Source organism: Poromitra crassiceps (genome assembly GCF_964638095.1).
Source record: "Poromitra crassiceps genome assembly, chromosome: 3".
NCBI lineage: Eukaryota > Metazoa > Chordata > Actinopteri > Beryciformes > Melamphaidae > Poromitra > Poromitra crassiceps.
In genome coordinates this window covers 522,848-546,466 of record NC_139625.1, presented here as the reverse complement: position 1 = coordinate 546,466, position 23,619 = coordinate 522,848, and the positions used below count along the sequence as shown (strand labels likewise).

The 23,619-nt window shown below is 45.2% G+C and overlaps 1 protein-coding gene across 1 annotated transcript in view; it reads left to right on the top strand.

Moving 5' to 3' along the window:
- strn3 (striatin, calmodulin binding protein 3) overlaps positions 1–23,619 on the top strand; it is a 148,140-nt gene that overhangs the window by 18,500 nt on the left and 106,021 nt on the right. The window contains exons 3-6 of the mRNA XM_083633395.1: positions 1,660–1,763; positions 10,269–10,342; positions 15,447–15,528; positions 20,251–20,409. Coding sequence (XP_083489521.1) covers positions 1,660–1,763; positions 10,269–10,342; positions 15,447–15,528; positions 20,251–20,409 — 419 coding nt within the window. The remainder of the gene's footprint in view (positions 1–1,659; positions 1,764–10,268; positions 10,343–15,446; positions 15,529–20,250; positions 20,410–23,619) is intronic.

Genomic DNA, 23,619 nt, shown 5'->3' with positions numbered 1-23,619 from the left:
GCTGCAACCAGCAGCGCTGGCCCCTGCGTGCGCTGCTGGTTGCAGCTAAAAATATTATTCTTCCAAACAAAATTCCCTTGCCTTCACTGTTTTATTGAAGGAAATTATTTTTGAGGTGTGACTACATCAGAAAATTAGCTTCAGAGTCAGTGATGTGCTTGAAATGTTTAATTTCACAAAAGGCTCATTATCTCAGCTCGTAGAAAAAAAGGTCTGTTTTTCGTTCAATCAAGCTATCTTCTCCGGCTCATAACTAAAGAACGGAAAATGGGATCAATAAACTTTTTTTTGCAGGTGATAGAAGAGAGTCTCATCGTTATTTGTGCGTGTTCAGTGTTTACATAGTAATTATTAAAGAAATTATATGACTGTTTTAAAATGCATTGCGGCCTATGTGGCACAGCAAGCAACCTTTTGCCCAAGGGCCGTGGCACTCAAAGTGTTAATGTCCGCAGGTCTTACCTCGGCCCCTTTGAGATTCCAGGCCGGCAGGCAGCACTCATGCCTCGGATTCTCCGCTCCGGTCCACACGGAAGCAGCTGGCTGCCTTGTTCTCTACAGATCCCGCATAGCACCACAACACGCTGAATTCCACTCAATTTGGGGGCGGAACACGCCAGGATTGGCCAACGCCAAATCCAGTCCCCAGAATTGTCAAATCAAATCATCGACCGACACTCTATGGCCCACCTCTCAACTCTCTGTCATCTCAGACAACATTTGTTTTCAGTCTCCGACCCTCACGCCACTTGGGTTCAGCTCGTCTTTAAAGTCCCTGGAAACCAAAATCCACAAAAACGTTCTAACTATGTTATTTAGGGTCTTATGTTAGTAATTTTGTGCCTCAGAAATTATTATACATTACTTTCAACCCAAAGCCTTAAAATCGACACTTTTCTACAAGATTCTACAAAGTACTTCCTCATTGAAGACAGCAGTGCGCGAGGTGGTAAAACGCAGGAGCTTATGACGTCATAAGCTCTATATAACCTTTGTACATGCACGTAATCTGCCCTTCTCCTTTTGTCCGTTCTTTGCCCCCAGTGACAGCGCTCCCTCAGTGTCTGTCTGCCTCCCACTCTGTGCCGAGCGCTATGCTGCTCTCTCTCTCCTCTCCTCTCTCTCTCTCTCTCTCTCTCTCTCTCTCTCGGGACTAGTGTGAGAGAGAGCACAGAGAGAGACACACAGCCGCAACGAACACACACACACGCACACACACACACACACACACACACACACACACACACACACACACACACACACACACACAAGCCCTCTCAAGCCCTCGTGTTCGACACACGCACTGGATCTCTCTTTCTCCGTTTCCCTCCCCCCCTCTCTCTCGCGCTCTCTCTCTCGGAGGAGGAGAGAAATGTCACTGCTGCAGACGGACACGCCCACACATTCCGCGGGAGAAAATACACTCTAAAAAATAATCGATTCTCATGCGTTTTGCCACACCTGTCAAACCTAAATTTATATACTTTGCAACGTTCATCATCGTTCAAATTTGGCTGGTGGCTTATTAACATAGGGTCCTGTGATGTGATGAACTCAAAATGCTAAATAATAAAGAAATATTTCTGGTTTCCAGGGACTTTAACTTAACTTTTGAATTGACTTGACGTGACTCTCTCTCCACCTGTCTCTGTCTCTCAGGCCAGGATAGCATTCCTGCAGGGAGAGAGGAAAGGTCAGGAGAACCTGAAGAACGACCTGGTCAGAAGAATCAAGATGTTAGAGTACGCTCTGAAGCAGGAGAGGTAAGACATGCTCTGTCTGTCTCTGTCTCTCTGAACCAGGAGAGGTAAGACAGGCTGTGCGACACGGAACAGAGGTGCGAATGGGTGTGACGTCCTGATCTCCTGAGTAAGTAGGTTAGGCTATTTATGCTCATACGATGTTGACATTAGTAGGCAAAATTAACGGATATAATAATAAGCTCCAGAGGACGTCTCTTAGTGTGCATCTGTCTGTGGCGGGTCAGTCTGAGGATATTCCCTCTGTTCTCCAGTCTCCTCAAAACAATCCCAATGTTTTGGGGAAACCAGCTCCAGGACCGCAATCTGTCTAGCCTGTTGTGTGTTCCCTTATGAAAAACAACTAACGTTATAGTGTTCATGTGCATTCATATCCTACTATTCCCCCGACGAGGAGTAACGTTAAGCAGACTGACTGCAGCTGTTTTTGTAGACTTGTCCAGTTTCTCTGGGGGGGCTCTCTTCCCCCTCCCTTCTCCCACGGCTGCCAGATGCAGCATCAGGCCAGCCAAAAGAAAATGGAAACTTCCGGGTAAAACTTTAAAAATAATGTAATTTAAACAAGTAAAAAGCCTTACTGATGCACTTTGGAGGAGAAAGGGGTGTTATTACAAAAACAGGCTCACCGCAAAAGCGGTTTTATTCTTATGCAAATTTTCCAGACACATGTAAACACAATGGGCAATTATCGAGGTAAGAGGTTGAAAAGTTGACTCCCACGATGCTCACTTTAGCCTACGTTCGTTCAGCTCAATGAGCTTGGTGAATCACTCCCTCCGTGGTGTCTGTATTGATTGTCCCATCTTGCGAATGGCAGGCTTGCTGTAGCGAGTGGATTATTAGTGTCTTTAAACAAAACAAAATATCTTTGGTTTGGAGGAAGGTATCAAGTCTTTTTAAGTCAGAAGGCTCAAGTCCAACCCAAGTCAAGTCATGAGTCATTGGTGTTCAATTCCAAGTCGAGTTGCAAGTCTTTGTTGATTTTGTCAAGTCGAGTCTAAAGTAATCAAATTTGTGACTCGAGTCCAAGTCATGTGACTCGAGTCCACAACTCTGATGATCTATCTTCTCAGTTAAATTCCTGTGGAACAGGGTGCATTGTTGGAGACTATCTCATCAACCACCTTATGTACGCAGAGGATTTGGTGATTTTCTGTCCATGCTGGTCAGAGGATTTGTTCACGATATGGTATAGATTTCGACATCAAATATAATGCAAATAAGAGTACCGTAAATTCCGGACTATAAGACGCACCGGTCTATAAGCCGCGGGACCAAAATTGACTATTTTTTTCTTCTATAAGCCGCACCGGTCTATAAGCCGCGGGTGTTTTGATGTTTAATTACCATATGAAAGGGTTCGTGCACAGAGAGGAATGTCGGGAAAGAGATGGCTGTTTTGGGGAAGCTCCCATTTATTAACATTTCAACAAAACAAAACAAAAGTCAGGTCACTAATCCCCAGACAAAATCACACAACAATAGGCTATATGTGCAGCAAACCTGTAACCAGAGAAGTCAAGTCACTAATCCTCGTCTTCCTCTTCTTCCTGCGTACTGAAACCACCAAAGTCCTCATCTTCAGTGTCGGAAACGAACAGGTTCAGGGTGGCTTCGTCAACCACTCTCCTCTCTCCTTCATTGTCACTCAAAACCAACGAACTCCTCTTTGTCACTGTCGGCATCGAACAGCCTCTGAAGCCTCTGACGGCCCTCAGCGCCAGCTGTGGCGGCGTCATCCTCTTCATCCCGCAGCAGTCCAGCGTTTTGGAACCCGTTGGTGATTGTGGATGTTTTCACACTCCTATAATATTCCGTGATCTTCCTTTGTGTGAATTCGCCGAAGTTTGTGATTTTCTCCTGGTAGTCGGGAGGGAGTTGTTCAGTAGTTCTCCCCCGGACGGACAGTCCCTTTCGTCTCATGAATCGGAAGTACCAAGATGGCCCACCTCTGAAATGTTCAATTTTCATCTCGGTGGCGACTGTTTTGGCCTTCAGTCGGATCTGCACCGTGGAAACGCCTCGGCCGTCTGCTCTCTGGGTCAACACCCAGTCCTCAAGGGAATCTTCAATTTCCGGCCATCTGCTTTTGTGGCCTCTGAAGGACTTTTTTGTCTTCTTACACTGAGACAGTTCCTCCTGCTGCTTCTTCCAACGTCTCACCATTGACTCATCGATGCCCAGGGTACGCGCTGCTGCTCTGTTTCCCTCTTTTAGTGCGAGTTCGACTGCTTTCAGCTTGAAAGCTGCGTCGTGTGAATTTCTGCGTACCTTCCCCATGGTAAGTGAGAGAGAGACTGCTCGTCTTGTTGTGATTCCGGGCTGATGAACTTTGCTTACCGTAATTACCATATGTAAGGGTTCACGCACAGAGGGGATTGTTGGCTGTTTGAGGAAGCTCCCATTTACCGTATTACCGTAACATTTCAACAAAACAACATAACACAACACCTTTGTTTATTTCGACAGTGCACACAGTGTCCGCGGTGTGGTGAAAAGAGGGCAACAGAGGAAATTAAAACAGAAGTGGATTTATAGGTAGAAAGAGTGCTAAAAAAGAGAGATTTTATTTGTATTTGAAATTTTTTTTCTGAAAAAATCCATAGATAAGCCGCACCGTTATATAAGCCGCAGGGGCCAAAAAACGGGAAAAAAGCCGCGGCTTATAGTCCGGAATTTACGGTACTATGTAAGAATACTATGATTGTCAGAAGTAGGGAGTAGGGATGTTCATCAATAATCGAAAATCGATAATTTATATATTTTATATATATTTTTTAAATAAAATCAAATAGGCCTACATGTGCTGAAATGATAAGATTGGATTTCACTACGTGGTCGCAACCAGGTGAGGGCGCAATGGGACTATGAGACAGAGAAAATGGAACGGAACACCTCTGGGTGGGGCTATGGGCTGGTCTCATTGGGCTGGCTGCAGTGAGAACAGCAACAGCACATTATCAGCTGAGTCAGCACTCAGCCAGCCCAGACGAGGAAATGAAGCGAGCGAAGCGAAGTTTTGTGTGGGACCATTTCCAGTTAAAAGACGACATTGTTCAAGTACAACACGGCTAAGACGCCAATGATTCACCACTTGAACAGCGTACACCCCAGCCTGGTTAACGAGCTCTCAGCCCACCATCACTTCTGTGTTAGCGCGAGGAGATGTGATGGCCGGCGGCGTGCAGAAGAGATCACCTGCAACCTCATCGAGACGGATATGCTGCCCAATACGACACTGTGCTTAGTAGTCGACTAGTCGTTAATTATTATTATTTATTTTTTTAAATCTTTAAGAAAGAACATGAGGTATTTACACAACATACATGGACTATCATATCCCATATCCCCCAAAAAGAACATCAAAACACAACAAAACAAAACAAGAAAACTGCATAAGATACACAATAATCCAAGAACAAACAAGACTATTGGACAAACAACCAAACAAAAACAATGCATTCAAAGTAAATACATAGATCTTGCCCTGTTGGCAGCTAGGAAATGCATAGCTTTAAATTGGAAAGCATCCAATCCCCCAGCTGTAGTTCACTGGTGGAATGAACTCTCAAGCTACCATACATTGGATAACATTTACTACAAGAGCAAAGGCAGATTCTTAGACATCCCCAAAATATGGCAACCACATACAGAGTTTGACTTTAAGAACTTTTTACCCCAGTGTCATTAGGCTTATCAGGATAGGAGCTGAATGCATTGTTTTTGTTTGGTTGTTTGTCCAATAGTCTTGTTTGTTCTTGGATTATTGTGTATCTTATGCAGTTTTCTTTTTTGTTTTGTTGTGTTTTGATGTTCTTTGTGGGGGATATGGGATATGGGATATGATAGTCCATGTATGTTGTGTAAATACCTCATGTTCTTTCTTAACTCATTGAGTGCCAGCCACTTTTGGAGAACGGACGCTCCCAGTGCCAGAGTTTCAGAGCGTTTTCAGTGATTTCTCGAGGCCCACAGAATATTGTGTGATATTACTATGTAAACACCGAACACGCACAAAGAACAAGGAGACTCTATTGTATCATCAGCAAAAAAAAGTTTATTGATACCATTTTCCGTTCTTTAGTTATGAGCCGGAGAAGATAGGTTGTTTTCAGCGTTTTCAGGCGTTTCAAATTAGAAGCTGAGTTATTCAGCCTTTTGTGAAATGAAGCATTTCAAGCACATTCACTGACTCTAGCTAATATTTTCTGATGTAGTGACATGGTGTAGTTGTGTGGTGCCCTGCGTGCCCCACCCCCCTCTCCCCCCCTCAGCTGCAAACTCCTCCCCACACTAACACACAGCCTCATGCACCCAGGTCTATTTTCGGAGTGCTCCGTTTTTGTGCGCCGGCTCCCAGCGCGACACGGAAAAGCCAAACCGGACTGCTGAGAATGGTTTGGCTTTTCAGTGTCGGGTGCTGCTTTTCTGGCGGCTAATCGTGTGGAGAAACTATGCAGACAGACAGACAGAGGCAGAGGGGCTCAGTTGTGGGAGCGGATTGACTGCTGTTCGCAGCCAACGTCAGCTGCAGCCAGAGCAATCTATATGGCTCTGGCTGCAGCATGAGCGGTTTCTCTTTCATCACGGGGCTTTTTCCTGCTGTTTTCCGGACCTTTCTCTAATCTGGAGAGCACTGTCGCCACCTAATGAGTCCGTAAAATAGGTTATACACCTTCAATAGCTACAATATTTGTACAGGAGATGCAGGAGGCTTTGATCCACGTCCCACAGTCAAAAAACGCATTTGACGTCGATCGACGTCGTTGGCACTCTACGTCACTATTTACTTTGACGTCGATCGACGTCGTTGGCACTCAATGAGTTAAAGATTAAAAAAAAAAAAAAAAAAACTAGTCGACTACCTTTAGGGACGACTAGTCGACTAGTAAAATTCACTAGTCGTGAATGCCCTAGTAGGGAGGACAGAAAATTAGTCTTTCCTGACTTCTTGCTGTCTGGTGTCTCTCTTAAAGAATGTAATGAGGCTAAATACTTATGTAAGGCCATTACATAACCAACGACCTATCTGATGATAGGGATATGTCCAGACTCCAGACAGTGTTGTAAGATGTACGCACAAGCGTACATGTTGATTCATAAATTTTATTTCTGTTCTGTGTCGGTGAAGATTGCTCTTTTTAAAGCTACTGTACCCTGCTGTATACTGCCCACTTGTGGCGGTACTACAAAAAAGGCAACATGCGGAGATTACAGTGGCCTATAATGACAGCATGAGGCTGCTGCTTAAAGCCCCAAGAAGCTGTAGCGCCAGTCAAATGTGAGGGTTAAATCGGAGGGTTAAAAGTGTTGTTAAAGCTATGTTTTTTTTTTCTACGTTGGGTTTGCCAAAGTCTGTACAAACTGATCAGGGTACTAATTTCATGTCCAAAGTGTTTCGCTCAGGCCCTGCAAACACTAGTTATAAAACATCAAAATTCTAGTGCTTATGATCCTTAATTATAGGGCGCCCTGGAGAGGTTCCATCAGACATTAAAGTGTAGGATGAGGAATTATTGTCTTGAGACTGGCCCGAGAGTGGGATGAGGGTTTGCCATTTCTTCTCTTAGCTGTCAGAGAAAGTGTGCAGGAGTCTACTGGGTTTAGCCCAGCAGAGCTAGTTTTCGGTCATACAGTTCGTGGTCCGCTCCACCTGTTACGAGAGAGGTTCCTGTCAGAAACTGCTAGTGAGCTAACCCTAACCCACAAATGTGTTAGATTATGTGTGCAAATTCAGAGAACGTTTGCACTAGGGATGCACGATCCACTTTTTTCACTTCCGATCCGATTCCGATACCTGAATTTGGATATCTGCCGATGCCGATATTATGCCGATACCAATATTTTTCTTGAATATACAGAATAGGCAAAGATTTGGCCAATTTTTTTTTTTTTTTAAATATACCTTGCAAAAAGCAGACAAAATTAAGAAAATATACAAGGCAAAGAAGGATACTATTATACATGGGCAAATTACGGCCAGCGGCCCGCGCTGGAATTGCAAAAAAAAAAAAAAAATCAAATCTGATACATGAATTAGTGCCAAATCGGCACCGGCTACCGATACTGGATCGGATCGCCCCATCCCTAGTTTGCACTCGGCTTGTGAGGCCGCTTGTGATGCATTATCAGGTTCTCAGGGGAGAATGAAGGAGAATTTTGACAGAAAAGTGGTTAAAAGGAGTTTTGTTGTCCTCTGGTGACCTCCTCTCTGCAGGCGAAGTGTCGTGGGCCGTATGTTATCGAAAAATGCCTGAGTGAAACGGATTATGTGTTAAGTACTCTGATGGTAGAACGAAGTCTCGTGTATGTCATGTAAATATGTTGAAGCTATATGTACTGTATGTCATGAGGAGGAACATGCTGATGCTTCTTGTGTCAAGCGTGAGGTGCTGCTGCCCTTTGCTGTGGCATCACTGTCAGGAATCTTCTCCTGAAGCTGATGGGTTACGTCATATTGGTTCTTGCTCTACTCGCTTGCCAAATTCTGAGGTTCTCGCCAATTTGGCCAGCGTTTTTGAAAGAGTTGGATGATACAGCAAGGGCAGACATCGTTGCTTTAATAAATCATTTTCTTATGTTGCTTTCTGATAATCCCAGTCGTACTTGAGTTCTGACACATGATATTGATGTGGATAGGTTGCGTATAGAGTTAATCCTACCAAGCGTGCTTTGTTTAAAGCAGAGGTGGATTACTTGTTGGCTCATGGGTTGGCGGTGCCGAGTTCTCTGTGTTTGCTGGTACCGAAGCCAGATACAACGTTTTGGAAAGTAAATAATGTAACAAAAGCTGATTCATATCCGTTGCCCAGGATGGAGGATTGTGTTGACAGGGTGGGAGCAGCAAAGTTTGTTACTAAGTTGGATCTTCTCAAAGGCTACTGGCAGATGCCATTGTCCTCCAGATGTTGTTTTTTTCAATACACGGTCATGCCGTTTGGGTTGCGTGATGCGCCAGCTACTTTTCAGCGCCTGATGCACATAGTGCTGGCTGGTGTAGCTGAGTGTGATGTGTACTTGGATGATATTGTAGCCTATTCTGAGTCATGGACCACACATGTCTCTTAGAGAAACTTTTGCAAAAAACAAACGGCAAGCAGACAGATCCAGAATCCTGATCGGTAATATTAGGTTAAAAACGTGAGATCAAAATGTCAGATAGTTTTAGTCTTTCACTATATTAAAACAGGCAGGTAAAACAGTGAAGATCTAAAAGCGTGACGTTAAAAAAGAGACTTAAAGTTGGATTAAAAAAGCAATTTGTGAGAAAGTTTACTGATGGTAAAAACACAACGCCCGCGCATAAAAGTGACATAATCCCCGACCATGTATGTATGAATTTCCTGTTCCCGGTGCTTCCTACACGCACCACCTTCCTTGTTCTGGAGGCGGGGGCCAAGTACTTCGTGGTTGACATCGGGGGGAAATCGGAGCGGGTTTCAGTGGACAGCCTCAAGCCAGCCCATTTGGACTTGGGCAAGCCGGTGGAGGTGCGCCTCCCTCGTGGACGGCCTCCCCCTTCAGCCCTGCCTCCCACTGGACATCCTGACCCCTCCCGGCCCCGGGGGTCCACTGTTCAGGACTCTGGGACAGTTCCGATGAAGCGGAGCCGTTACCGTCGGATTATCCGCCCTCCATGTCGTTGACTGTTGTGGGGGTTAAGGAGAATTCTGGGGCGGGCATGTGTGGCGGTACCACACAAGGGCGTCGATTCAGTATGGCAAGCTATGGCGGCCGCCATACCTTGGCTTCTAACTAAATTTGAGAGAGAGGGAAGGAGAGAGCGAGGGGGACAGACAAAGCGGAGAGAGAGATATGCACACGGGGGAAAAACTTGCATCTGCTCGTAAAGCTTAGAAGCAGCACGAGGCGGAGCTCCGCAAACCGGGGGTCGGGTCGGTGTTCATACTCCGAGCGCTGCTCAGAGCACCGCTGTTTACATAGTACAGTGAATGGCCCATGATAATGTCAATGAAACGCAATCAAAAGTCAATGGAATGACATTATGTTCAGAGTAGACTGAGCCCTATTCCACACGTGCGGCGTGCTCCCCTCTCTCTTTCTCCTCCCCTCTGCTCTCTCTCTCTCAGATGCTGAAAGAGGTGGGCAATAAGCAGATCTCCTTACTTGCATCATTCTACCAATTATGTTGTTTGTTAAATAAGCATACAGTAGCTACCTTGCAAAGTCTTTCTTGACTGGCGGTTATAGTTTGTAGACAGAGTTACTGTATCCAGGGGCAGCTGGTGCATGTGGATGCTGGTGCTGGTGGATCAAGCAATCTGTCTCCTCGTTCCTGTACTATATACTAATATACTAATTGTTGTTTTGTGTTTTGGTTTGTTGTGTGTTGTTGTGTTTTGTTTATTGTGTGTTGTTTTGTTGTGTTGTTCTGTGTTGTGTTTTGTTTGTTGTGTGTTTTGTTGTGTGTTTTGTTGTGTTGTGGGTTGTTTTGTTGTGTTTTGTTTGTTTGCTTGTTCTGTGTTTTGTTGTGTGTTGTGTCTGCAGAGCTAAATACCACAAGTTAAAATATGGCACAGAGCTGAACCAAGGTGATGTGAAGATGCCCAGCTTTGAGTCAGGTAGGACACGCACGCACGCACGCACGCACGCTCTCTCTCACACACACACACACACACACACACACACACACACACACACACACACACACACACACACACACACAGACACAGATTGCTTTCAAGTAGATCTAAAACAAATTTTTATGCCTCCGCCCGCGATAGCCAGGCCGGAGGCATTATGGATCCGGGTTGTCCGTCCGTACGTACGTACAGTACGTCCGTACGTATGTCCGTACGTCCGTACGATGTTTGTTAACGCGATATCTGAGGAATGCCTTGACGGAATTTAATCAAACTTGTCTCAAACATCGACTTGGACTCAAGGATGAACTGATTAGATTTTGGTGGTCAAAGGTCAAGGTCACTGTGACCTCTCAAACGCAATTTTCCAGCTTGTTAACGCGATATCTCACGAATGCCTTCACGGAATTTCATCAAATTTGCCTCAAACATCGACTTGGACTCAAGGATGAACTGATTCGATTTTGGTGGTCAAAGGTCAAAGGCCAAGGTTACTGTGACCTCTCGAACGCCATTTTCAAGCTTGTTAGCTCAACATCTCAGAACTGCCTTGACGGAGTTTCATCAAATTTGCCTCAAACATCGACTTGGACTCAAGGATGAACTGATTAGATTTTCGTGGTCAAAGGTCAAGGTCACTGTGACCTCACGAATGCCATTCCCAAGTTCGTTAAAGCGATATCTCAAGAACTGCTTGATGGAATTTCTGCCAATTTGTCTCAAACATCGACTTGGGCGCAAGGATGACTGGATTACATTTTGGTGATCAAAGGTCAAGGTCACTGTGACCTCTCCAATGCCATTTTCAAGCTTGTTAACGCCATATCTCAGGAATGCCTTGACGGAATTTCATCAAATTTGCCTCAAACATTAACTTGGCCTCAAGGATGAACTGATTACATTTTGGTGGTCAAACTTCAAGGTCACTGTGACCTCATGAACGCCATTCCCAAGTTGGTTAATACAATATCTCAAGAACGGTTTGATAGAATTTCTTCTGATTTGGCTCAAACATCCACTTGGACGCAAGGATGAACTGATTCCATTTTGGTTATCAAAGGTCAAGGTTACTGTGACCTCTCAAATGCCATTTTCAAGCTTGTTAACGCGATATCTCAGGAATGTCTTGATGGAATTTCTTCGAATTTGCCTCAAGCGTCCACTTGGACTCAAGGATGAACTGATTACATTTTGGTGGTCAAAGTTCAAGGTCACTGTGACCTCACACACCCAATGTCCAAGCTCTGTAACGCAACATCACAGGAGCGCCTTGACGGAATTTCTTCCAATTTGTCTCAAATGGCGATTTGGACTCAAGAATGAACTAATGGCGGAGGCATAAGTCCGCGTTGCAGTCATTCTAGTTAGCTGTTACAAACTGATATTCCTTGTAGCAAGAGCTCTGTCAGAGCTAAAAGATAGTTTAAAATGTAAAAAAAGAAAAAAGATTCTTTATGTTTGAAGGACCCTAAAAAAGGTTGCATAAAAGTCCAAACGGTATGAAATTAGACCCAGGTGGGTTTTTTGGGGGTGTGTTTATCAAAAGTGTGACATTCTTCCTGTTGGGGACATTTCCTGTCCCCCTGTACAAACTTACTACGTAACTTTACTAGGGCTGGGTTAAAAAAATCGATTCTCCGATTTTTATTTTAATCCTTTGATATCGATTCATATGTCCAGAGATCGATTTTCTTAATATATATATATATTTTTTATAAACATAGGCTATAATATTATAGGCTGTGTGTGGTAGTTGAAACAGTTTCAAGTTGACGTTTACGTTTGTAGTTGAAACAAAAACATAAATAGTGTAGGCTACATAAATGGAAATGTTTGATCATTAATATCTACTTTTAGAAATTATATAGGCTGAAATCAAATCACTGTGCATAATTGTGAAAGTGTCTTTATTGACAGATGAAAAGGCTGTTATTTACCCTTTACCCTCTGTCACCACCTGGTGAGTAAATATATGTGTAACTAAAACCGACAACCGGTCCGCAACTTTTTTTCCCATGTATCTACCGGTCCTTGGCGCAAAAAAGGTTGGGAACCCCTGTGTTAGATAACTGGACAGTCATGTAATTCAGGTTACAGCTCAAAAAACATGTTTTAGTATCACTAACCAAATCGATATTGAAATTAATCGAATCCGAATCGAATCGGGATTAATCGATTCGGAACCTTGTGAATCGGAATCAAATCGATTCTTGAAGTTTGAACCAATACACAGCCCTAAACTTTACTATTCACTGATGGATTCCGTCACAGTAATTTCCATTCAAAAGTGCTATTTTCTGTCCCCCAGCCATTTTTTCCACAAAAACTCATGCATATTATTGTTGTATGCTCTCGTCCTGGATCAAAGACCTTGGAATTGTACAAAAAAAGAAAGTAAAAAAAAAAAGGGCGGTTGGTGAAAATTGCATGACCTCAAGTCATTTTCATCGTTTTCCCATTGGTTTCCCATTGGTTTTAATGATACATTTGATGATTAAAAAGCACTTTTTCTTGGACCTTCAGCCATAATTTATTTATTTATTTCTGTGATGTTAATCCATCCTTGAGTCAAGGCTTCAAATTTGTTGTTTTTACTGTGTTTGACTATTTTCCACCATTTCCCCATGTTTGGCATAGAGACACTGCATGAAATAGGCCACGCCCATCATTGGGGAAAGCTCCCCATTCACCTCCATACATTAGCATCATTTTCCTGTTGTGTGGTGGTCTGTGCAGCCAACAAATTAAAGTTTTGTGTACTCCGAGCAAAACCAGGAAGCCGTTGAGAAGAAAAATGTAGATCTAGGCTGCAAGGAGAGAGGACTGAGCCAGTTCCTCTCTATGAAACAGATGAGTTGCATTCATGTGTGATATTTTCCCCTGTATTGACTGCCAGTAGGCTACAGGGTGCAAAAGTAATGTGAAAACTCATGTTTATTACTCCTCCTCACCTTCAAAGCCCTCCACAGCCTGGCCCCCCCTTATCTGACTGACCTCCTCGTCCCCCGTCGCCCCTCCCGAACCCTCCGATCCTCATCCACTGTTACCCTCACCATCCCACCATCCAAACTCAAAAGCTTTGGGGACCGAGCATTCTCCAGAGCAGCACCCCGACTTTGGAACTCCCTCCCCCAGACTGTCAGAGACTCACCCTCACTCTCCACTTTCAAATCCCGACTCAAAACCTACCTGTTCTCCCAAGCTTACAACCTCCCCTACCCTCAACCACCTCCTCCACCCTCACCACCTCCATCTCTCCTTCCCTCTCTCCCCTGTCCCTCCCTCCCTCACGCTCCCTCCCTCCCCTCTGTTTTCCATATATCCCCGATTAGACATCTTAATTGTTAGTATTATCTGTTGCCTGTTGCTCATTTCTATTTTCTCATTTGCTGTGGACTCTTACTGTAAGCGTCTTTGGGTAATTGAAAAGCGCTATATAAAATAAATGAATTATTATTATTATTATTATTATTATTAATAATAATTATTAGTATTGCACATAATGGCTTTTCATTGTCACTTTTAATGGCCCGTTTCTCACTTATCACTGTGCTATGTAACATGATGATTACTGCAGCTCTGACCATAAATGCCTCGGTGCCTGCGCGAGGCTCGCGCGCGATCTGCGGAGGTCTGCCTCGCGGGGCCTCGCTCGACTATATCTCGCCCTTAAAGAGCATGGTGCAGGTTAGACACCCAAATCAGTCAATGTGTAGGTGAATTATGGAGGAACTCGATTTTCACATTAAGACACTTACATATACACTACAGTGACTTCTGGGGTCGTTTTACTTTTTGAGCTTTTATTTTGACATCTTGGATCCCAAAACTCTGACGTCACAGTGGGGAGTCGCCAGGCATGACCGTCTGTCCCTCTGTCTGTCCCTCTGTCTGTCGTCACTTAGGTCAGGGCTGTCAGTCACACACTATGGATGTTAACGCCGGTTTTCAGGAGGAAGAGGAGGTAGCAAATGTTTATGCACATGCATATGATGGCCTCAGCCTAATTTTGACAGTGAAAGAGAGCAGGAACAGCCCAGCTACGAAACAACGGACCGCGGAGAGAGTTGAGATAACCTCGCGTCACCAGGCTCTTTTAGAGTTGAGAAAGCAAGCGAGCGGAGGCGGGCCGAGGTGCGGACTGTAATTCGATACACACGCAGGCACACACACACACACACACACACACACACACACACACACGCGCAAAAGTGACGTATCACTCGTGTCCAGCCATCTGGCCGAGTTAGAGCCGAAGTCCCGAACACAGTGAGAAAACCTCCCGAAGCTGCTGCTGCAGCGGGGTGCATATTGTCCGGCCAGCCGACCGAGAGGCATGCGAGCCGGGCACTATTAAACAGTTGGGGTGTGTGAGGTGGCTGGCTGTGGAGGTGGCGGTTTCACAGCCCGGCCATTCTTTCTCCCGCACAGCAGAGCGGACCCCAGGCTGCAGACGGCGCGGCGCAGAGCAGAGCAGAGCAGCGGTGCTGTGCTGTGCTGCTTGGGGAGGAAGGAGCCGCAGCCTCCCCCTCCCTCGAGTGAAGAGAGACGAGAAAGAGAGAGATAAAGAGAGCGTGTCACACAGCGTAGACACACACACACACACACACACACACACACCGAGAGAGCGAGAGAGAGAGAGATAGAGCGTGTCTGCGCAGACAAGCACAGTGGGAGGGGATAGGGAGACACGCACGCGGGAGCCACTCCCCACTGTGACGTAGCAGGCTTTTTCTTGTCAGAATAAAAGTCTGTTATTTCCTTCTGAAAAAGGAAGGTGTTTTTCTCCATATTTTTTTTCAAACTTTTTTTTTTTTTTTTTTAATGATGCATTAACTTTTCAAATGGACATAGGGACAAGGTTAAGTATACATTTAGCAAAGGAATTACCCTGCTCCATGCTCTTTAAGTGTCTCTGTAGAAAGCCTTCAACCCACCTGCTGCACTGTCTTCCTGTTTGCTCTGCTCCTTTCCCCCCTCCATCGTTATTGCTCATAATTGGTCATTTTGTGTGTGTGTGTGTGTGTGTGTGTGTGTGTGTGTGTGCGCGCATGTGCGTGCGTGCGTGTGCACGTGTGTGTAGAAGACATCAAAGACTCGGAGATCTCAGCTGTTCCTGCTAACAGTCAGCTCACCTGGAAACAAGGAAGACAACTACTCAGACAGTGAGACACACACCACACAAGCACACACGCGTGCACACACACACTAGGGTTGTTCGATGTCAACCAAATGACCATTGTGATGGTTCCACAGTGAAACATCGTGATGGTTCCACAGTGAAACATCGTGATGGTTCCACAGTGAAACATCGTGATGGTTCCACAGTGAAACATCGTGATGGTTCCACAGTGAAACATTGTGATGGTTCCACAGTGAAACATCGTGATGGACGATGGCATCATCGTTGACGGAGGACGGGGGGGTTAATTAATGATTTATGAAGTCGCTGAGGCGCTGTAATGCTGTTTGGCTCCGCCCCTGCAACGCATGTTCACATTAACAACAGGAAAGCTGTTTTTACAACAACACAACTCACTTCAGAGGTGCCGGCGGCAGGAAACAAGCGCAACCCCCCTCCTCTCGTTATAACGATATATTTTGGAGCATACACGCATTTCACGAACACAACACAACGTTATGATCGCACGGTGAAACGTTGAGTTTAGTTCAGACCCGTTATCATTGACAAATCCACTTGTATTACATAAACTACTGTGGAACATGCAGGTGGCTACTTGTAGCTCAGCTGACAGCAGGTCAGACAGACATGCGTTTCACAAACACACAACGTTATGATCGCACGGTGAAATGTTGAGTTTAGTTCTAACACGTTATATCATTGACAAACCCACTTTTATTACATAATGTTAGATGTGGAACATGCAGGTGGCTACTTGTAGCTCAGCTGACAGGAGTCAGACACACATGCGTTTCACAAACACAAACAACTTTATGATGGCATGGTGAAACGTGTTTAGAACATGTTATCACAACAGCATGTGGGACCAATGAACAGTTTCTCGCTGTGTAATGTACGTCAGCAGCCTCGCGCTGTCACAAATACCACAATAAAAATGGATGCTATACAACAGGGATGGGCAACTTTGATGATAGAGAGGAGCCACACAAAAAATTCCTTACTACCAAAGGGCCAGATTGTGACCGTGCACTTCCACCAGTAGCCTACTGTAACACCATCACTCCCAATTACAGCTACTAATTTAATGAAAAGGACTGCTAATCAAAGTTTATTATACCAACATTTATATTTTTCATATTCAAATTGAGTAATTCTTCCATTCAGATGACACCAGAAACTTTGCTCTAGCTTTAAAACAGCCCGCTACAGCAATTTGATGGGGTACATCAGCCAAATAGGTGATATTAATCAGATTAGTAATGGTGCACAGGGCTTAAAATTCGGCGCGGGATTGCGGGAATCCCGCACATTTTCCCGAATTCCCGCATATTTTCAATTTATAAAGGGGGAGTAATCCCGCAATGGTTTGCGCAGATCTACGTTTGTGTGGAACGGTGCTTAGCAAGCGAAACGGCTGTCTGTCTGACCCACTGAGTCTCTGAGCACAGACTGTAGAAAGAGATGCAAGATAGCCAAGCGAATGTGATTGGATGAACGTTTGACACTAGGCCAATCAGAGGCAGAGAGGGGCGGGTCATGCCTTCGCCATCATGGGGGAAAAAATATCGCGTCCCTCAGTCCGCTCTCGACATCAACGCTCCTCTGCTGGTTTCTCAGTGGATACAGACAGCTGCTTGCAAACATGATAGATCGCTGGCTAAAAGGGAAAACTACGTCCTTAGAAGGGAGACCCGCTCAGAAAAAACAAACAGGACACGTCGAACAACAAGGCACTTCTAGTTGAAACATCAACACCGAGTAACGTCACTGTGATGTTTAGTGTTACATTATTGACGATGAAGTATCTGATATCGATAATGACGTTGAAACGTTAATCCTCCTTATGCCGAGTGCCAGTGATGTCAACGTTGTTGTCGCCACTCAAATTACATTTCTCATAAAGCAGCCGTGAAAATCTGGTGGAAGCATTTTCAATAAAAAGTGAAACGACACACGGATGGTTTTATAGTCACTTCAATAGAACTCTCCCCAATGCAAAATTCGAACAGGTTTAGTTGCCAGTAATGACAGTAAGAAAGGAAGATGTAGTGAGCAAAGATGGATGATTTAATATTCCATAGCTCTGACCTAACCAAATCTAACTGACATCACTTTTGCGAACACAAAACAAAGAACACTTCTGATATAATATATTAGTGTTTTAGTAGAGTGTATCACTCATTACAAAAAATAAAGGCTTTCATAGAACCAAAAGCCTATGGCTTAGTCTGCAGAAAAAACATGACAAAAGCCATAGTAATTTAGACTCAGGTGTGCATAAACTACTTCCTTTTTTAGATACAAAAATGTGAAATTACAGTATTTTCGCTTATTGGACAGGAGAATCACGTATTTGTCGGTTATATCGCCTGAAAAAAATCCCCCTTAAAGTCTATAGATCCCCCCGAAAATCTATAAATCCCCCCTATCTGAAGAACATACATTACATTACATTACATTATGTCATTTGGCAGACGCTTTTATCCAAAGCGACTTACAATAACACATTTTTTGTCAGCAATAGAGCAATCAACTATGGAGCACAGTCTATGACAACTACAACTTCTGAAGGAACAGTGGTACAAGTTTAGGTTAGTGGTACAAGGTTAGTTTTTTTTTTTTTTTTTAATAAGGAAAGAGAGAGAACGAAGTTAGATCAAGAAGGGCCCAGATGGAGCCTGAAAAGGTGAGTCTTTAGTCTTTTCCGAAAGATCGGCAGTGATTCAGCAGTCCTGACCGAAGGTGGAAGCTCGTTCCACCATTGAGGTGCCAGGGACGAGAAGAGTCGAGATCGGGATGAGCGACTTTTGAGTCCCCGTAGAGAAGGAGGGGCGAGGCGACCTGCACTGGTGGAGGAGCGAAGGGAGCGCTGAGAGGTTTGGAACCTGACCATGGATTGCAGGTACAGGGGAGCTGACTGGTGTACTGCCCTGTAGGCCAGTACCAGTGTCTTGAATTTGATGCGGGCCGAGATGGGAAGCCAGTGGAGCTCCTGGAAGAGGGGAGTGACGTGAGAGAATTTGGGTTGGTTGAATACCAGACGGGCTGCAGCGTTCTGAATGAGCTGAAGCGGTCGGATGTCGGTGGCAGGTAGGCCGGCCAGGAGCACGTTGCAGTAGTCCAGGCGGGAGGAGACAAGAGACTGGACCAGGAGTTGAGTCGCTTCTCTTGTGAGAAAGGGACAGATTTTGCGGATGTTGTAGAGAGAGAACCTACAGGAACGTGCTGTAGTAGCTATGTTGGCAGAGCAAGACAGCTGGTTGTCAAGGACCACCCCAAGGTTCTTAGCTGTTTGGGAGGGAAGTACAGTGGTGTTGTCAATGGAGATGGAGAGATCTGCGAGAGGGCAGTCTTTTCCTGGGAGGAAGAGTAGCTCTGTCTTACCAAGGTTGAGCTTGAGGTGGTGGGCAGACATCCAGTCGCCAATGTCTTTGAGGCATGCAGAGATGCGAGCTTCGATTTGAGTGTCGGAGGGGGGGAAGGAAAGGAAAAGCTGGGTGTCATCAGCATAGCAGTGATAAGAAAAGCCATGAGAAGAGATCACATAGGCAAGAGATCTGATATAGAGAAGGAAAAGTAAGGGGCCCAGGACTGAGCCCTGGGGGACACCGGTGGTAAGAGGACAGGATCTGGAGAGGGACCCTCTCCATGAGACCTGGTATGAGCGGTTCGAGAGGTAGGAAGCAAACCAGGAGAGTGCAGAACCTGAAATGCCGAGGTCAGACAGAGTGGAAAGAAGGATTTGGTGGTTGACTGTATCGAAGGCAGCAGACAGGTCAAGGAGGACAAGAACAGAGGAGAGGGATGAGGCCTTAGCAGTGTGAAGGGCCTCTGTGACAGCAAGAAGAGCTGTCTCAGTGGAGTGAGAGGCCTTGAAACCGGACTGCAGAGGGTCCAGGAGGTCATTTTGGGAGAGATAACATAAGGGGGGAATTCCCCCCTAGTTTGAAAAGTGAATTTTAAGCCCTGGTGCATGTGCAATGTGCATCCTGGATATAGTTTGTTACAATAGCGTTAGCTCAAATGCTAACGTTAAAAGGTATGTGTTCTCGCTAATAGGTGAGTAAAATCCCTGGCTGTTGGGTTCATAATGCGCCGTAAGTCAACAACCCCTGTGTTAGCAGCCCATGCACGTAGGGCAGTCTCTGATCTAAACTCTCATTTTGCCCTGACCTATCGATGGAGTGATCTATTACTGCATTAAAGTCTGCGCCAATGATGAGTTTAAAGCCTGTGAGTTCTAAAAGAGTTTAGTTGCAAGATCATAAAATTCCTAATCGAAGATATTTGGAGCATAGATTGATGTCAGTGCAATATCACTTCTTTCGATACGAATTTTTGCAATGGCTGTTCTGCCCTCCTTATCTGACCACATACCCAACAAGTCCAAACGCAGGTTGCGGCAACAAATGATAGCCACCCCTTCAGACTTATTTCTTGCCAAGGAGAATGCAATCACCCGGTGTTAGCTATGCGATTTATTCAGTATATTTAATAAACTGACCTGGGAGCGGACTTATTTTTCAGTGTGCAGACTTTATTTATTTTCTGCTCGGAGTTGCTTTAATAAACTGCTGGTGACTACGCTAGTTCATCTGGGATAGGAGAAAATGTTTCTGTGGCCGACAACTCAGACAAAATCTACAGAGAATATACACACTGTTGTGCTAAAAACTTCTTAGCCTGCCTCTCTCTATCTACTGCTGGAGATATCATCCGTGTGTGTGTGTGTGTGTGTGTGTAGGTACCTTCAGGAGGTAGGCTACACAGACACTATCCTGGATGTGCGTGCCCACAGAGTGCGTTCTCTGCTGGGCCTCTCTGAGCACAACGACGCCCTGGAAAACAAGAACCAGACTGAGCTCAATGGAACAGACCGCCGCAAGGGACCGGACTGCAAGAGGTACACACACACCATACACACACACACTAGACCCCCGTTCACACAGGACGCCAAAGCAACGCTGTACCTACGCTGTACCCACAAGTTTTATTTCGGCGTCCTTGTTAACAGGCGGAGCCGTTCACACCACCCGCGCACGCGCCATGCTGACGCCGTGCTGAAGCCACGCTGGAGCCACGCTCATGCCGTGCTGAAGCCACGCTCACGACGTGCTGAAGCCACGCTCACGACGTGCTGAAGCCACGCTCACAGACGTGCTGAAGCCACGCTCACGCTGAAGCGATCACTCAGGCCTGACGCTGAATTTCCAAGCGTGACGCTGAAGCCGTGAAGCCGTGAGGCATGAAGTCAAATAGGAGTTGTGGGCGGGTTCAAGGTGCGAGAGAAGGAGCTGAGAGGAAAAGAGAAGGCGTCTTGTGTGAACAACAAGGCATACGTTCAGCTTGTGCTGCTTCAAGCTTCAGTTCTGCTTACGTTCGGCGTCCTGTGTGAACGAGGGCTAGGACTGTTGAAACGAATTTCGTTATTTGAATATTGTTCGATTGAACTAAATATTAATAAAACTTGATTTTTAACACGTTCACTGCCATCGACGAGTTATCTCGTCCAAAAAAATCCAACGGTTGACTGCCGTGGACGAGTTATCTCGTCAAAAAAAAAAAAAAAAATTGACGGTGGGACGTGGATCAAACCCTTTTACATCTCCTATAAAAATATGGGAGCTATTGAATGTGTATAACCTATTTTACCGACCCACTAAGTGGCGACAGTGCTCTCCAGACTAGAGAAAGCCAAGCAAAAACAGCAGCGTGAGGAAGCCATTCTCATGAAAATGGATTGGTGAAAACGCTTTCGCTTTCACGCTGGGAGCTGGCGGTGGGGCATTCCAAAAATAGATTCTGGGTGCAACACACTTTGAAACACCAGCAGAAAGCCCAGAATCGCACGCAGCTTCATGCCAGCTGAGCTCACAACCGAAAACCCAGAAACGAACGAGCCCCATCCAGACTCGCCCGACGAGCGGCCGCCAGCAGCCAGGCAGCACAGACAGGCAGAGACTCGCCTGTGACAAACGCTGCAAAGCCACCAGAGACACACCCACGGAGGGAGGAGTTTGAAGGAGAGGGGGGTGGGGGTGCTGTTATGGAGGAACTATATTGTTTAGATGTCTGATGTCTCACTGATGCCAAAAATAAATAGTTAAAGTGACTGTTCTATCGAATTTCACAAAAATGCATTTTTCTCAGCTTTCCTTCTCAGACGCTGAAACCATGCTGTATTCAACTGCTAATGCCTACATAACAGAACATGATAAAAACTAACTCTTTTAGACAGAGAAAGCACACATTCTATTAGTTCTTTTGAGATATTTTGTGTTCACAAAGTCCTAGCAGAAAATAATCCTCGGCTCTTGAAAGATGAGCCAGAATCCTCAAAAAAACCCTTGGCAGAAGCTACCTACAGTATTGAAAAAACGGTTGGCAGTGAATGTGTTAATTATTATTATTATTTTTTGTTTGGTTTGTTTTATGGCAAATCTTGTCCGTCTCGCATTGGCCAACCAGCGTGTGAAAACAAATAATTTTGTCACATGTTTAACACGTGATGAACTATTAATGTTTTCTGAGTCTGGATATAGGTGGTCTGACTGAATCACAATGATGATCTTGTGAGCGCGCAGTGCATTAATGATGCGCCTGGAGAAAGGAAAGGAAAGCAACTCCACTTGAACGTGAAGAACCATGGCTAAATATAATTCTATCCCACCACTAACCTGGCTAAACCCAGCCTCCACGTGACCTCTATGTACTATCAGTCACGAAGAGTCTGGCGGATTGGGCTTTAAAAGTGTTTTCAGGAGAAGGGAGAGGGGCGGGTGTACCTCCCTTGATAGACAACTTCAGCCAACCAGCTTAGCATACATAGCACATGCGCAGTGCAATGGATGACTTGATCACGGTGCATTAGGGGTGTCGCGGTACGTGTATTCGTCCCGTGAAGTCACTTGAGTTACTTGACAAAGTAACTGGTATAATATTACTTAAATCCTATAAGTAATACGTTATATTACTGAGTCACTGCTAAAAGTAATATATTATATGTAATATGTTACTTTTGTAATGAGTTACCCCCAACACTGATCCTAACACAACAGGAACGATAGAGGTAACTAATGGTGGCTAGCTTCACAGGCTGTCACTAGAGCCCTTTTCCCACATGCGCTTTGTACCGCAAAATGACCGGAACGTGGTCAAATGCCTGCATGTGGGAAAGGCGCCGTGCCGGTATAAGTGCGACCCCGTCGTCGCGGCCATTTCACCAGTTTTGAGCCAGTCAGAAGAGCGGTATGCCGCGATAGACAGACAGGTGAGAAAGGGGTCCAGTCATTTTCCGCTATCAGTGGGCTGTGACTTTGCGGACCAGGTTGCACACAGTAGACAGTCCAACACCAAATACACAGCTGATTGTTCGATATTCCCCTGGTGTTGCGTACCACCAAAGGACTATTGCCAGTCGCAAACGCGCTTCCAGTGGTTTTCGCCACCGGGTGATCTTGCGTGCGGGTCGGACCAGACTCAGCACGTAGTCGAACGTACACCGGGACATGCGAAAATGACGCTTCCATTCCACGTCGTCAAATTGTTCAGAGCATCTTCCCAAAATAAATTCCCTCCTGGTCTCTCTCGCTTCCAGACGGCTCTAGTCTCACGCAGCAGCGCAGAGGTACATAACTAGTCGTGTTTCCATTACCCTCAGAAATGCGCAAAATCTAAATATCACAATACAAATTGGGTAATGGAAACACGTACATTTCGAAAAAGCTCCCAAATATCGCTAAACGTTTTTGCGCTCTCATGAGGTGGTTTTTCAGACGTGTTGATATAGCAGTTTATCGCAAAAGTGTAATGGAAACAGATTTTCCGCATTTGCACGTCATGTGACCCATCTTCTCCTTTGGAAAATGAAAGGAAATGAGGGAGAAAGGGTTCGATAAACCGTGGCAAAACCTTCGCAGCAAGTGGAAAACTTTGAAGCAACGCTACCTAGCAGAAAGACGTGTTGTGCAAAAGCGGAGCCGGAAAATAGATCATGTTTAATGACAGAAATCGATCCATGCCTGTGTGCGCGCATTTGGCACAGCGGCGAGATGATCGGCGGGATGAAAAGCACACACCGGTGCGGTGCTGTTGACTGAAGTGATCAATACAT